Source organism: Anomaloglossus baeobatrachus, chromosome 11 (genome assembly GCF_048569485.1).
Source record: "Anomaloglossus baeobatrachus isolate aAnoBae1 chromosome 11, aAnoBae1.hap1, whole genome shotgun sequence".
NCBI lineage: Eukaryota > Metazoa > Chordata > Amphibia > Anura > Aromobatidae > Anomaloglossus > Anomaloglossus baeobatrachus.
The window spans coordinates 31,605,406-31,618,104 of NC_134363.1; the positions used below are offsets into that span (position 1 = coordinate 31,605,406).

General features: G+C 44.9%; 1 protein-coding gene across 1 annotated transcript in view; it reads right to left on the bottom strand.

The window, feature by feature from the left end:
• Positions 1–12,699, bottom strand: part of LOC142256353 (urokinase plasminogen activator surface receptor-like) — a 56,919-nt gene that overhangs the window by 21,581 nt on the left and 22,639 nt on the right. The window contains exons 3-4 of the mRNA XM_075327986.1: positions 4,847–4,987; positions 4,534–4,677 (exon numbers count right to left, since the gene is read on the bottom strand). Coding sequence (XP_075184101.1) covers positions 4,534–4,677; positions 4,847–4,987 — 285 coding nt within the window. The remainder of the gene's footprint in view (positions 1–4,533; positions 4,678–4,846; positions 4,988–12,699) is intronic.

The following is a 12,699-nucleotide window of genomic DNA, read 5'->3' on the forward strand; positions in this document are numbered from 1 at the left end:
TAAACCACCAGAGGTTAGGCTTCCTTTTCACCACAGGTCTCATGGCATCTAAAGGGCCTCTTATACCTTCATCTTTTGGTGATGTAAACCACCAGAGGTTGACATCATCCTTGGGGAAGGCGATAAATGCCATATGTATTTGGGCTTTCTTGTCTCCTTACGTCTTATAGCATCTAGAGGGCCTCATGTACATTCTCTACATTTTCAAGCCTGCGTGAACAAGCTGATTTTGTTCAACCATCAGCTGATCACTACCATGTTTACATGACCCATTGATCATGAACGGACATTCTCACGATTATTGGTCCAAGTAAGGGACCTTAAGGATTGGTATAGATGACTTGGATTGTGTACAAGAATCAGAAGAAGGCTCCATTATGGTTCCACCTGGGTTGAACTTGATTGATTCCTCAATTTTCCCCATGGTATGAATTTGATGTCATACCATGGGGAAAATGCACACCTTTGTCATTATGCCCACATTTGTCTTGGTCTTATTTGTACATATTGTCATTGTGAATTATTAGGATTTCCAGATTCTGTCCTTTCCTCAACCCTGAATCTGCTAAAATGATAGTGCATGCCCTCATCATTTCCCGCCTAGACAACTGCAACATCCTGCTCTGTGGCCTTCCTGCTAACACTCTTGCATCTCTCCAGTTTATCCTTAACTCTGCTGCCTGACTAATCCACCTTTCCCCTCGCTATGCCTTCGCTTCTCCACTCTGCAAATCCCTTCCTTGGCTCCCAATTCCCCAAAATATCAGTTTAAACTACTAACACTGACCTTCCCAGATGTCCATAATCTTACCCATCCATATATTACTGAACTAATCTAATAATATCTTCCCTCACCTAATCTCTGGTCCTCCCAAGACCTTCTTGTCTCTTCCACACTCTTACGTTCCTCACCCAATGGCCTCCAAGGCTTCTCCAGATTATCCCCCATTTTCTGGACTTCTGTGCCCCAACACATCTGATTATCCACCACATTCGGAACTTTCAAGTAGAACTCAAAAACTCATCTCTTCAAGAAAGCTACAGCCTGATATGACTCCACTGTCACCTCACCACCATCACTGGAGACTGCCGCCTCACCACCACCACTGGAGGCCGCCGCCTCACCACCACCACTGTAGCTGCCTCCTCACCACCATCAATGAAGCAGCTACCTCCCCACCACCACTGGAGCCACTGCCTCACCACTACCAGTGGAGCCGCCACCTCACCACCACCCCTAGAGCAGATGCCTCCCCACCACCACTGGAGCTGTCGCTTCACCACCATTGGAGCCACTGCCTCAGCACTATTACTGGAGTCGCCGCCTCACCACCACCACTGGAGCCACCACCTCACCACCATTGGAGCCACGACCACCAGAGCTGCCACCTCACCACCACCACCGGAGCTGCCACCTCACCACCACCACTGGAGCTGTCTCCTCATCACCACCAATGGAGCAGATGCCTTCCCACCACGACTGGAGCTGTAGCCTCACCACCATTGGAGCCACTGCCTCACCACCACCATTGGAGCCACTGCCTCATCACCACCACTGGAGCCGCCGCCTCACGACCACCACTGGAGCCATCGCCTCACCAACACCAGCCTCAACCACCCATCCTACTGTGTCCTCCTCATTATTCTGTAGATTTTAAGCCAGAAGGCCTCTCCCCTCTCTATCCCAGTATGTCTTTGTTAGATGATTCATTGTATTTTGTATGCAACCCCTTCTCATGTATAACACCATGGAATCAAGGGTGCTCTAAAAATTATTAATAATAATTAGGATTAAAAAAAAAATCTAAAACTTTGAACTATATTCCAAAAAACCCTCTTCTCCTGTCTGCAGCGGAAACCCGGTGATCCAGGCCTCACATTAACAAGACGAGCGCCACAAACAGCAATATGTAAATAGCAGATCAATTTCATGGAGTGTTAAGAAGAGATGGGATAAAGGGTTTTGACGCACACATCAAAAACCAAATGGAAATTAGACTTCAAGACTTTATTTATAATGACAGGACAGCAGCCGGCTCGTATGATTAAATGGCCTCCTGAGGGCGTCACTCCGCACAGCCTGACTCAAAAATAAGCCATTATGAGCCGACCACTGGGGGTGTCAGTGTTTCCTCTTCAAAAAAAGTGGATGTCAAAGAAAAACTTTATTTTTACACCTTGAGGGCGAATTTCCAAGACATTTTATTTTACCAGGTTTTAATTATTTAGCCGTGAAAAGTCTGTGAAGTCGAAGAAAAAAGAATAGGGGAAAACTTGCTGATTGCTCGAAGTCCAATTAGTGGGACACCAGATCGGGGCTCTGGACCTCCTTGGACTCTAAAGGACTCTAAAGGATTCCAAGAATGGGGCTCTGGAATGACTTGGGCTCCAAACAATTCCAAGATTAGGGCTCTGGAACTACAGAGATCCCAAACGATACCTAGATTGAGTCTGTGAAACTACTGGGACTCCAAGCAATAATGGGACTTTGGAACTACTGGGACCTCAAACGATACCAAGAATGAGACTCTGGAACTACTGGGACTTTAATCTATACCAAGATTGGGGCTCTGGAACTACTGAGACTCTAAACAATACCAACATTTCGGCTCTGGAACAACCGGAGCCCTAAACAATACCAAGATTGGGGTTATGGGACTCATGATACCCTTAACGATACCAAGATTGAGGCTCTGGAACTACTGGATCCTTAATCGATACCAAGATTTGGGCTCTGGAACTACTGGGACCCTAAACTATTCCAAAATTAGGGTTCTGGAACTACTGAAATGCCAAATTATTCCAAAATTGGGGCTCTGGAACTAGTGGGACCCTTAACGATACCAAGATTGGGATTCTGGAACTGTTGAGACCCTATATGATACCAAAATTTGGGCTCTGGAACTACTGGAACCCTAAATTATACCAAGATTGGAGCTCTGGAACTACTGGGACCCCAAACGATTTCAAGATTGAGGCTCTGGAACTATTTGGCCCTTAATTGATACCCAGACTGGGGTTCTGGAACTACTGGCATGCTAAACGATACCAAGATTGGAGCTCTGAGACTACTGGACCCTAAACAATACAAAGTTTGGGGTTGTGGAACTACTGGGATTCTAAACGTTACCAAGATTAGAGTTCTGGGACTACTAGAACCCTAAACGATACCAAAATTGTCACTCTGGAACTACTAGGACCCTAAACTTTACAACCTTTTGGGCTTTGGAACTACTGAGATCCCAAACGATACCAAGATTGAAGCTACTGGGACCCCAAACGATTCCAAGATTGAGGTTATGGAACTACTGAGACCCTAAACAATACCAAGATTGGTGCTCTGAAACTACTGGGATCCCAAACGATTCCAAAATTGGGGTTCTGGAACAACTGGAACACTAAACTATACCAAGATTTAGGCTCTGGACATACTGGGACCCTATACAATACCAAGATTGGGGCTCTGGAACTACTAGGACTTTAAACTATACCAAGATTAGGGCTCTGGAACTACTGGGACCCCAAACGATTCCAAAATTCGGTCTCTGGGACTACTGGGACCCCAAATGAGTCCGAGATCGAGGCTTTGGAATTACTAGAACTCTACACGATACCAAGATTGGGGATCTGGAACTACTGGGACCCTAAACTATACCAAGACTGCAGCTATGGAACTACTGAGACCCTAAACAATACTAAGATTGGCGCTCTGAAACTACTGGGATCCCAAACGATTCCAAAATTGGGGTTCTGGAACAACTGGAACCCTAAACTATACCAAGAATGTTGCTCAGGAGCTTCTGGGACCTCAAACAATTCCAAAATTGGGGCTTTGGAACAACTAGAACTATAAACTATACCAAGATTGAGGCTCTGGAACTACTGGGACCCTATACAATACCAAGATTGGGACCCTGGAACTACTGAGACCCTAAACAATACCAGGATTAGGGCTCTGGAACTACTGGGACCCTAAGCAATATCAAACGTGGGGCTCTGGAACTATTGAGATCCTAAACAATACCAAGATTGGGGCTTTGGAACTACTGGGACTCCAAACAATTCCAAGATTGAGGCTCTGGATTTACTGGGACCATAATTGATACCAAGATTGAGGCTCTGGAACTACTGAGACCCTAAATGATACCAAGATTGGGGCTCTGGGACTACTGGAACCCAATACAATACCAAGATTGGGGCTCTGGAACAACTGGAACCCTAAACTATACCAAGATTAAGGCTCTGGAACTACTGGGACCCTATACAATACTAAGATTGGGGCTCTGGAGCTACTGACACTCTTAATGCTCCCTTTTTACAGCTGAGGGTTTGCTACAACTATATCCGGGTTTATGATCTAGGTAAAGTATATTGGTATAGTCACAGATATCCAGTGGTTCAGAATAACCTTACGATGCCGGATTATTGGAATTATCGTGGCTGTTCAGATTTTGGCCGCAATACACCAAATGTAGCGATCTGCCAACTCTAGCAGTATAAAATAGTAAAATATGGAGACACCAGAGCTCTCACCATTCTTCCATTCCTTCGTGGCCGTGTCCACACAGTAGTTGCTGACTTCGTCGCAAAATAAAGGCTTGAATGAAGAAGACATACAGGCAATGGAAGAGCTTGGACAAGTATTACATTGTAAGCGATTCGTGTAAACCTGAGAAGCTGAAGAAGAGAAACAATCAGCGATACTCATTGGGAGCAAGCAATATTTTGTGGATAAGGAGCAAGTGACTTTGCAGGCACTTGCTAATAATCAAAAAATGCAAAGTGCACAGGTATGGCGAACTACAACCACAAGAATGCACTGACAGCTGACGATGTGAGTACTTACTGGAGTAGCGGTTGAGGTTGCAGAGGTTGTTCTCGCAGCACGTTGACGTCATGTAGACCGATCGATTCCCCGTGTCGATGATTGAGGTTTGATTGCAAAGGTCGGGGGTGGAGCAACCTTTCATCACAGTGTTACTATCCGCTGCGGGTCAGAAATGGGATGATCGGTCAATGGTTGAGTAATTAAGCCCTCAAAGGAGCAAATAAATTCGAAGGACCCTGGTCAGTAGTCCATGACCGCTGGATGGTATCCCTGTGAGCCTCCTCCTACCTCCCAACATCCCCATGTCCTCCTTTTATTAGCCGGCCTGGAAAAACGTCATGCCGAAATAGAGAAGAGGACCTGTGGATGCCATCAAATAGGAGAAGATTCGCAGGGCTACTGTCCAACGACCATGGACCTGAGTCTTGTCAATCAATGAAGTCATCTCTACATAGTCTCAGCTACCGTAATGACCCATATAAAAGTGACTGATGAAAAACAAAAGCAAAAAAACAACAATAGAATTACTATTATTTTACCCACCCCTCAAAAACAAATAAATGTTAACCAATGAGGTTCACTATGGCTTCGTCAAAAATAACAAAAAAAAATAATTCAACAAAAAGTTAAAAATGCTTTGTCCTGAAGGCCCAAAACAGACCAGGCCTTAAGGAGTCGCTTGATTTTGATGCCCCGGCCAATGCTGAAATTTAAGTACCGGTTTTCTTTCTTGTCGTGACGTTTCAGAGATAACAATTCATTATAGGACAAGTGTTGAAATTAATTACCGTCCATCGTGTTCATTGATTTTAAGGACACAACTCTGGGTTTTATCTAGCAGCACATGCCCTAACAAGGCCCAGAACAAACGGACAGAATAAAAATGTGGACTATTAGGATGCATAGAGTATCCAAAACCCCTTGGTGAGAGTTTGCTATCATGGCAGACCTTCGAGATGGATCAAAGAGTTGCTTTCAGCTTATCTGGATATTAGAGGAGGGTCTTGATTAGGAAAGCCCCCTATATTACCTCCATCTACACCATCAAAGTGGAAACCCCCTTAGTGAGAGATTGCTATCATGGCAGACCTTCAAGATGGAGGAAAGAGTTGCTTTCAGCTTTTTCTGGATCATAGATGAGGGTCTTGATTAGGAAAGCCTCCTGTGTTACCTCTAGCTACACCTTCAAGAGCATTGAACAAAGAGGAAAACCCCCTTAGTGAGAGTTTGCTATCAAGGCAGACCTTCGAGATGGAGGAAACAGTTGCTTTCAGCTTTTTCTGGATCATAGATGAGGGTCTTGATTAGGAAAGCCCCCTATATTACCTCCATCTACACCATCAAAGTGGAAACCCCCTTAGCGAGAGTTTGCTATCATGGCAGACCTCTGAGATGGATGAAAGAGTTGTTTTCAGCTTATCTGGATGATAGAGGAGGGTCTTGATTATGAAAGCCCCCATTATTACCCCCATCTACACCATCAAGAGCATTGACCAAAGAGGAAAACCCCTTAGTGAGAGTTTGCTATCATGGCAGACCTTTAAGATGGATGAAAGAGTTGCTTCATCTTTATCTGGATGATAGAGGAGGGTCTTGATTAGGAAAGCCTTCATTATTACCTCCATCTATACCATCAAGAGCATTGACCAAAGGGGAAAACTCCTTAGTAAGAGTTTGCTATCATGGTAGCCCTTGGAGATGGATGAAAGATTTGCTTTCAGCTTTTCTGTATCATAGAGGTGGGTCTTCATTAGTAAAGCCCCCATTATTACCCCCATCTACACCATCAAGAGCATTGACAAAAGTGGAAAACACCTTAGTGAGAGTTTGCTATCATGGCAGTCCTTTGAGATGGATGAAAGAGTTTCTGTCAGCTTTTCTGGATCATAGAGAAGGGTCTTGATGAGGAAAGCCACCTATATTACCTTCATCTACACCATCACAGTGGAAAACAACATAACGGGTCATCCTAGGAGCCAGATTTAGAGAGCCGCACTAAAGGAACCGCTCCTGTTCCAGATCACCCAGTTTGCCCATGTATTTCATGGTCGGTCATCTTGACCCCAAGTATTCGCCAACTAAAAAAGGGATATGGACATGTAGCACCCACGGGGCAATGGGTTACATTATACTCATCGCCGGGCCGGTGATGTCACGGGTGGCCCTGCCCGGCTTCGTGGCCCCGAGGTGTACAATAAAAGGGATGGAAGGGTTGGAGAATGCGGGTAGTAGTGGATGAGGGTGATTGTCTCGTGACGCCACCTGTGGTACGCAGCCAGGGATTAGCTGCCGCTGCTGTCGCTGTCCTCCAGGGCGGATGGTGTCACAGCAAAGATGGTTCTGCTCCCCCAGGTGGAGCGGGCCCCGGGAAGGATGATGAGAGGAGTAGTGGCCATTGGTGCCGAAGTGCGGGGTGCCGACGCTGGCAATAAGCTGAGTCAGGTGCTGTGGTTCCAGGTCTCTCTTTACTCACAGTTCCAGTGCTGCCCTCAGAGTACCGTTCACCGCCGTGATGGGCCCCAGTCGATCCCGGATCAGTTGGAGGTCAGAACCGGTACGTTGGTCAGTGGGCCCTTCCTTCTTGCCCCTTTAAAGATGGATCCCCATGGCTTGACGTTGCTTGGGGACCCCGGTTCTTGTAGTGTTAGCTCCCGTCCTGTATGCACGTGCCGCGGGTCCGCTGTGGGGCCTGACTTTGATCATGACTCCGGACCCTATTTGGCACTGTGCTTCGGGAACTGTGGTGGCTAGAGGAAAATACAATCCCCGTGTCCTACAGATTCTGGTGCTACAACGTGAAGTCTGTTCCACTCTAGGGCTCTGCACCCTGGAGCAATGAATCTCTCCCCTCGGCGACCGTATTGACTCCTTCGTCCCACCAGAACCACCTGTAAACCCGTCTGCTCCTGTCCTCTCCTGCTGGAGAACTCTCTAACTGTTGTGTCAGCTCCAAACTCCCTAAGATGGCTGCTCCTCCCCCGGGTCTCTGTCACTAGTGGGTGGCGGCCCACCATGTTTGGTGACTACCTTAATATCCGACCCTAGCCCGGTCCCCAGTGGGAGAGCAACCTTTTTGTGTGAATGAGTTTGTGTGTAGTGGAACAGGTACCGACCTCCTCTGGATACAGGATAAGTACTGCACCTTAAGTGAGGTGCAGTACCCTGTGGTGACTGAAGCCTCAGGGGTGCCACAGACATCCCCTATAAAAGATGTTCAGACGTTATTTTTGACCAAGAGCACTTGCCACGTTTCCAGCTCTACTGTTCTTTCAGGGTGGGGCGATGCCGTCACGGTAAATATTCGGCTTAGTAAAGATTTATTGCTGACCAAGATATTGAAGGGCTTGAAATCATCCTGCCAGAAGGACGTCAGTGGCGTTTGGAATGTATAAAGACTTTCCCGGCTTGGGGGCTTACGCTGAATTTACAACTGTGACAGAACCCGTCTAGACAACTTCAGTCTCAAGAAAGCCGTGGTCTCCGCAATGTAAAATGTACGAAATCACAGGTATCCAAGTCATCGCACAGGCTCCGCAGGCTCACACGTATGCATATTGTCCTCTTATCCGTGAGGGTTTCTATTTAAAAGGAAAAAAAAATCCCCTAATTGCCGTTTTTTGGGGGGAAGTTCATCCATATTCCATAACCAAACCTCTAGGTCCTCCGAATTAGGGGTCAACGAAGAAGAGAAGACTATGACCACCGCTCATCATTTCCCCCATATTTTTAGAAGACAATCCAGTTCTTGCCCACCCCCTCGTGCCATTACTTGTGGGCTATTGCTACCTGTGGGTACCCCAAAACATCCCAATATTGAAGAAGTATCACCTGGCTTGAGCTTTCCCTCTTAAGTGTCATACGGCGTGCTGGCCACCTCTTCATATGCACTTCTCCATTACCTTCCAACTTTAGACCTTGTGTGCTATTTTACACGTTTTTTTCAAAATCTGCACCAAAAACTGCATGGCACTCCTGAAGCCAGGCTATGTGCACACGATGCATTTTTTGATGCAGATTTTGAGGCGTTTCTTGAGAAATCTGCACCAAAATCTGCATGCCACTCCTGAAGCCAGGCTATATGCACAGGATGCGTTTTTTGATGCAGATTTTGATGCATTTTTTGAGAAATCTGCACCAAAATCTGCATGCCGCTCCTGAAGCCAGGCTATGTGCACACGATGCGTTTTTTATGCAGATTTTCATGCGTTTTTTGAGAAATCTGCACCAAAAACTGCATGCCACTCTTGAAGCCAGGCTATGTACACACAGAGCATTTTTTTATGCAGATTTTGATGTGGTTTTTTTTGAGAAATCTGCACCAAAAACTGCATGCCACTCCTGAAGCCAGGCTATGTGCACAGGATGCATTTTTTATGCAGATTTTCATGCGTTTTTTGAGAAATCTGCACCAAAAACTGCATGCCACTCCTGAAGCCAGACTATGTGCACACAATGCATTTTTTATGCAGATTTAGATGCGTTTTGTGAGAAATCTGCACCAAAAACTGCATGCTACTCCTGAAGCCAGGCTATGTGCACACAGTGCATATTTTTTTATGCAGATTTTGAGGCGTTTTTTGAGAAATCTGCACCAAAATCTGCATGCTTATCCTTATGTCAGCAAAGTCTATGAAATTTCTGAAGTCAATTGCGCATGTTGCTTTTTTTTCCTTGCAGATTTGGTGCAGATTTTGATGCAGAAAAAATCTGCCGCATGTCAATTGTTGGAGCATTTTTTCCGCACATTTTTTAGGCCTTCCAGCCCCACTGACTCACTAAAAAAAGCATCAAAACAGGATGAGTTTTTTAGTACATTTTTGTGACAGAAGATGCAGATTTGATGCAGAAAATTTCTGCACCAAATCTGCAGCGTGTGCACATAGCCTTAAGGCCCTGTGCCACTCTGCGGATTCATTTATTTATTTTTACGGATTTGCCGTGGCTTTCTCCAAAATACGCAGTACAGTGAGTCCCCAGCCATTTATATTGCATTTTTGAAGTTTTGTGCCCATGCTGCGTTTTTTTCCGCTGAGGAAATAGTGTGGATTTCCCTGCGGAAAAATCTGCAGCATGTCAATTATTCCTGCGGATTTACCTGCAGGTTTTGCCCATGCAAGTGAATGTGAGGTCAAAAATCCGCAACAAATCCGCAGGTCTGTTCCCACAGGGTGTTTTACCTGCGTTTTTGGTGCAGATTTGACACATATATATATTGACATTTAAATGGCCTACAGAATTTTTTTTTTTCTCTCAACCTAATCCTAGCTTTATTCATACACACAACAGTGTACAATGTTTACAATCCGCACCAAATTCCGCACATAAAACACGGACTCAATAACGCAACAAAAAAGCACCAAAAATGCAAAGTTTTGGTGCATTCTTTGTGGGAGATACTGCATATTTTGCTGCAGAAAAATACGCAACATCTTTTGTCCGTGGGCATATAGCCTAAGGGGTACAAAACTGGATCCATGTTTTAAGCAGGGTGCACAACTCACCTCCTAATGTACCAAGCGTCTCTAAGGCTATGTGCACACACTGCAGATTTGGTGCAGAAATTTTCTGCATGAAATCTGCACCTTCTGGCAGAAAAAAACGCACCAAAAAACACATGCGTTTTTGGCGCAGTTTTGGTGCGTTTTTAATGTGTTTTTTTTGGGTGCATTTTTTTCATGCGCTTTTTTGTGAAGTCAAAGGCTGGAAGGACTAAAAAACGCAGGAAAAAAACGCGCCAACAATTGACACGCTGCAGATTTTTTCTGCATCAAAATCTGCAAGGAAAAAAAAGCAACGTGTGCGCAGCATTTAACAAATCTCATAGACTTTACTGGCTTTAGGTTAGGCATGCAGATGTCGGTGCAGATTTCTCATAAAAACGCATCAAAATCTGCATAAAAAAACGCACCATGTGCACATATCCTAAGGGGTGCGAAGCTAAAACAAGGCTACTTCTGGGCTCATTTTAACAGCCATTGCCGTAGAGATAACCTAGCGATCCACCTTAATCTAGTAAACAAAGTTCTATCTGCTGTACAGTAGACTGCCTCCTTATCTTGCACAGACTTGTTCGATCCCCGCCACTAAGGCTATGTGCACACGCTGCGTTTGTTTGACGCAGCGTTTTTGTCATGCAGTTTTGAGGCCAAAAACGCACCCAAAAAACGTGCAAAAACGCCGTGAAAAACGCAGTGTGCGCACATAGCCTAAAGCTGCAGGAAGCAATGGAGGATTGAACAATACATTGCTTATATTCTGAGTGAAAATATTTAAAACTAGGGGATAAAAGTGCAGGATCAAAACATTTATTTTTTCTGCCTGCAGCTGCCACTAGGGGGAGCTGAAGAGCTGACTGCATACTACTCAGCTTACTTTGCATAAATCAATGTTATATGTGAATATAAGAAACTTTGTAATTTATCTTTTCGGAGAAATATACTTTTTATTCTCCGATTTATCTGTCACTTCCCCTTCTTCCATCTCCTAAACTCAACATCCACGCTGAAAAAACTGCTAGAATTCATCTTGGTCAAAAACAAGATGACTGAAAACTCACTGAGAAGGAGACAGAGAATATGCTCCTGCTTTCTAGTAAGTGTTTAATCTCACAGCTGGATTCACAGCTACTCCGCTCAGTACTGATATGATGTCCTCCATTCTGCTCCTACCTCTGAACCTGTGCTACATAGATCAGGAGAGCAGGAATCCTTTATGTATCTGTGCATGTAGTTTAATGGAGATAACATAGTAACTAGTCTCCACTCACTAGCTCAGAGACAACTGAAGTGAGAGTTACGCTTTAATAATAGCACAATGTTCTGGATTCACAGTATAAAGTCATCCATGGGCTGCTACTTCTGAATATGTGCTACATAGACGCAAGAATTCATCATGTCTGTGTGTGCTGTGTATGGGAGACATCATAGCAGCTCATCTCTACCCACTAGCTCAGAGACAACTGAGAATTAGAGATGGATCCTGCAGAGGGGAAAAGAGCTTCTAGTGGCCAGAAACAGTTACACTTTAAAGGGATTGTCCACTAACTTTTTGATAAACAAAATCAACATTTATTCAAATATGGTCATATTACATTCTGGAATATCAATATAACACTCCAAACCCTGTGTGTAACACATAGACCAGCCAACTCCTGCAATTAAGAGACCTTGGGTCACATGATGTGATGTCAAAAAGGTCCTTAAGCAGTCCTAACATCAGGATATAAACACTGGGGACCCTAGGGGGAGGGGGCCTTGTGAAACTGCCCAATTTGCTCTCCCTTTCCCCTAATGACAGTCCTGTATACCAGCCTGTCTCCTGTTCAGATCTTTTAGGCTCCTGCAATTAAAAGACCTTTGGTTGCATGACTGTGATGTCACAAAGGTCCTTAAGCAGTCCTATCATCAGGATATAAATGCTGTGGCCCCTAGAATGTAAAATTACCCAGTTTGCTCTCCCTTTCCCAAAATGCCAGTCCTGCATACCAGCCTGTCTCCTGTTGAGATCTTTAAGATTCCTGCAATTAAGAAACCTTTGGTCACATGATCGAATGTCACAAAGGTCCTTAAGCAGTCCTAGCATCAGGATATAAATGCTGGGGCCCCTAGAGTGTAAAATCACCCAGTTTGCTCTCCCTTTCCCAAAATGCCAGTCCTGTATACCAGCCTGTCTCCTGTTCAGTTGTTTTGGACTCCTGCAATTAAGAGACCTTTGGTCGCATGACTGTGATATCCCAAAGGTCCTTAAGCAGTCCTACAATCAGGATATAAATGCTGTGGTTCCTTGAATATAAAATTACTCAGTTTGCTCTCCCTCCCCCCTAATGCCAGGCCTGTATACCAGCCTGTCTCCTGTTCAGTTCTTTTAGACTC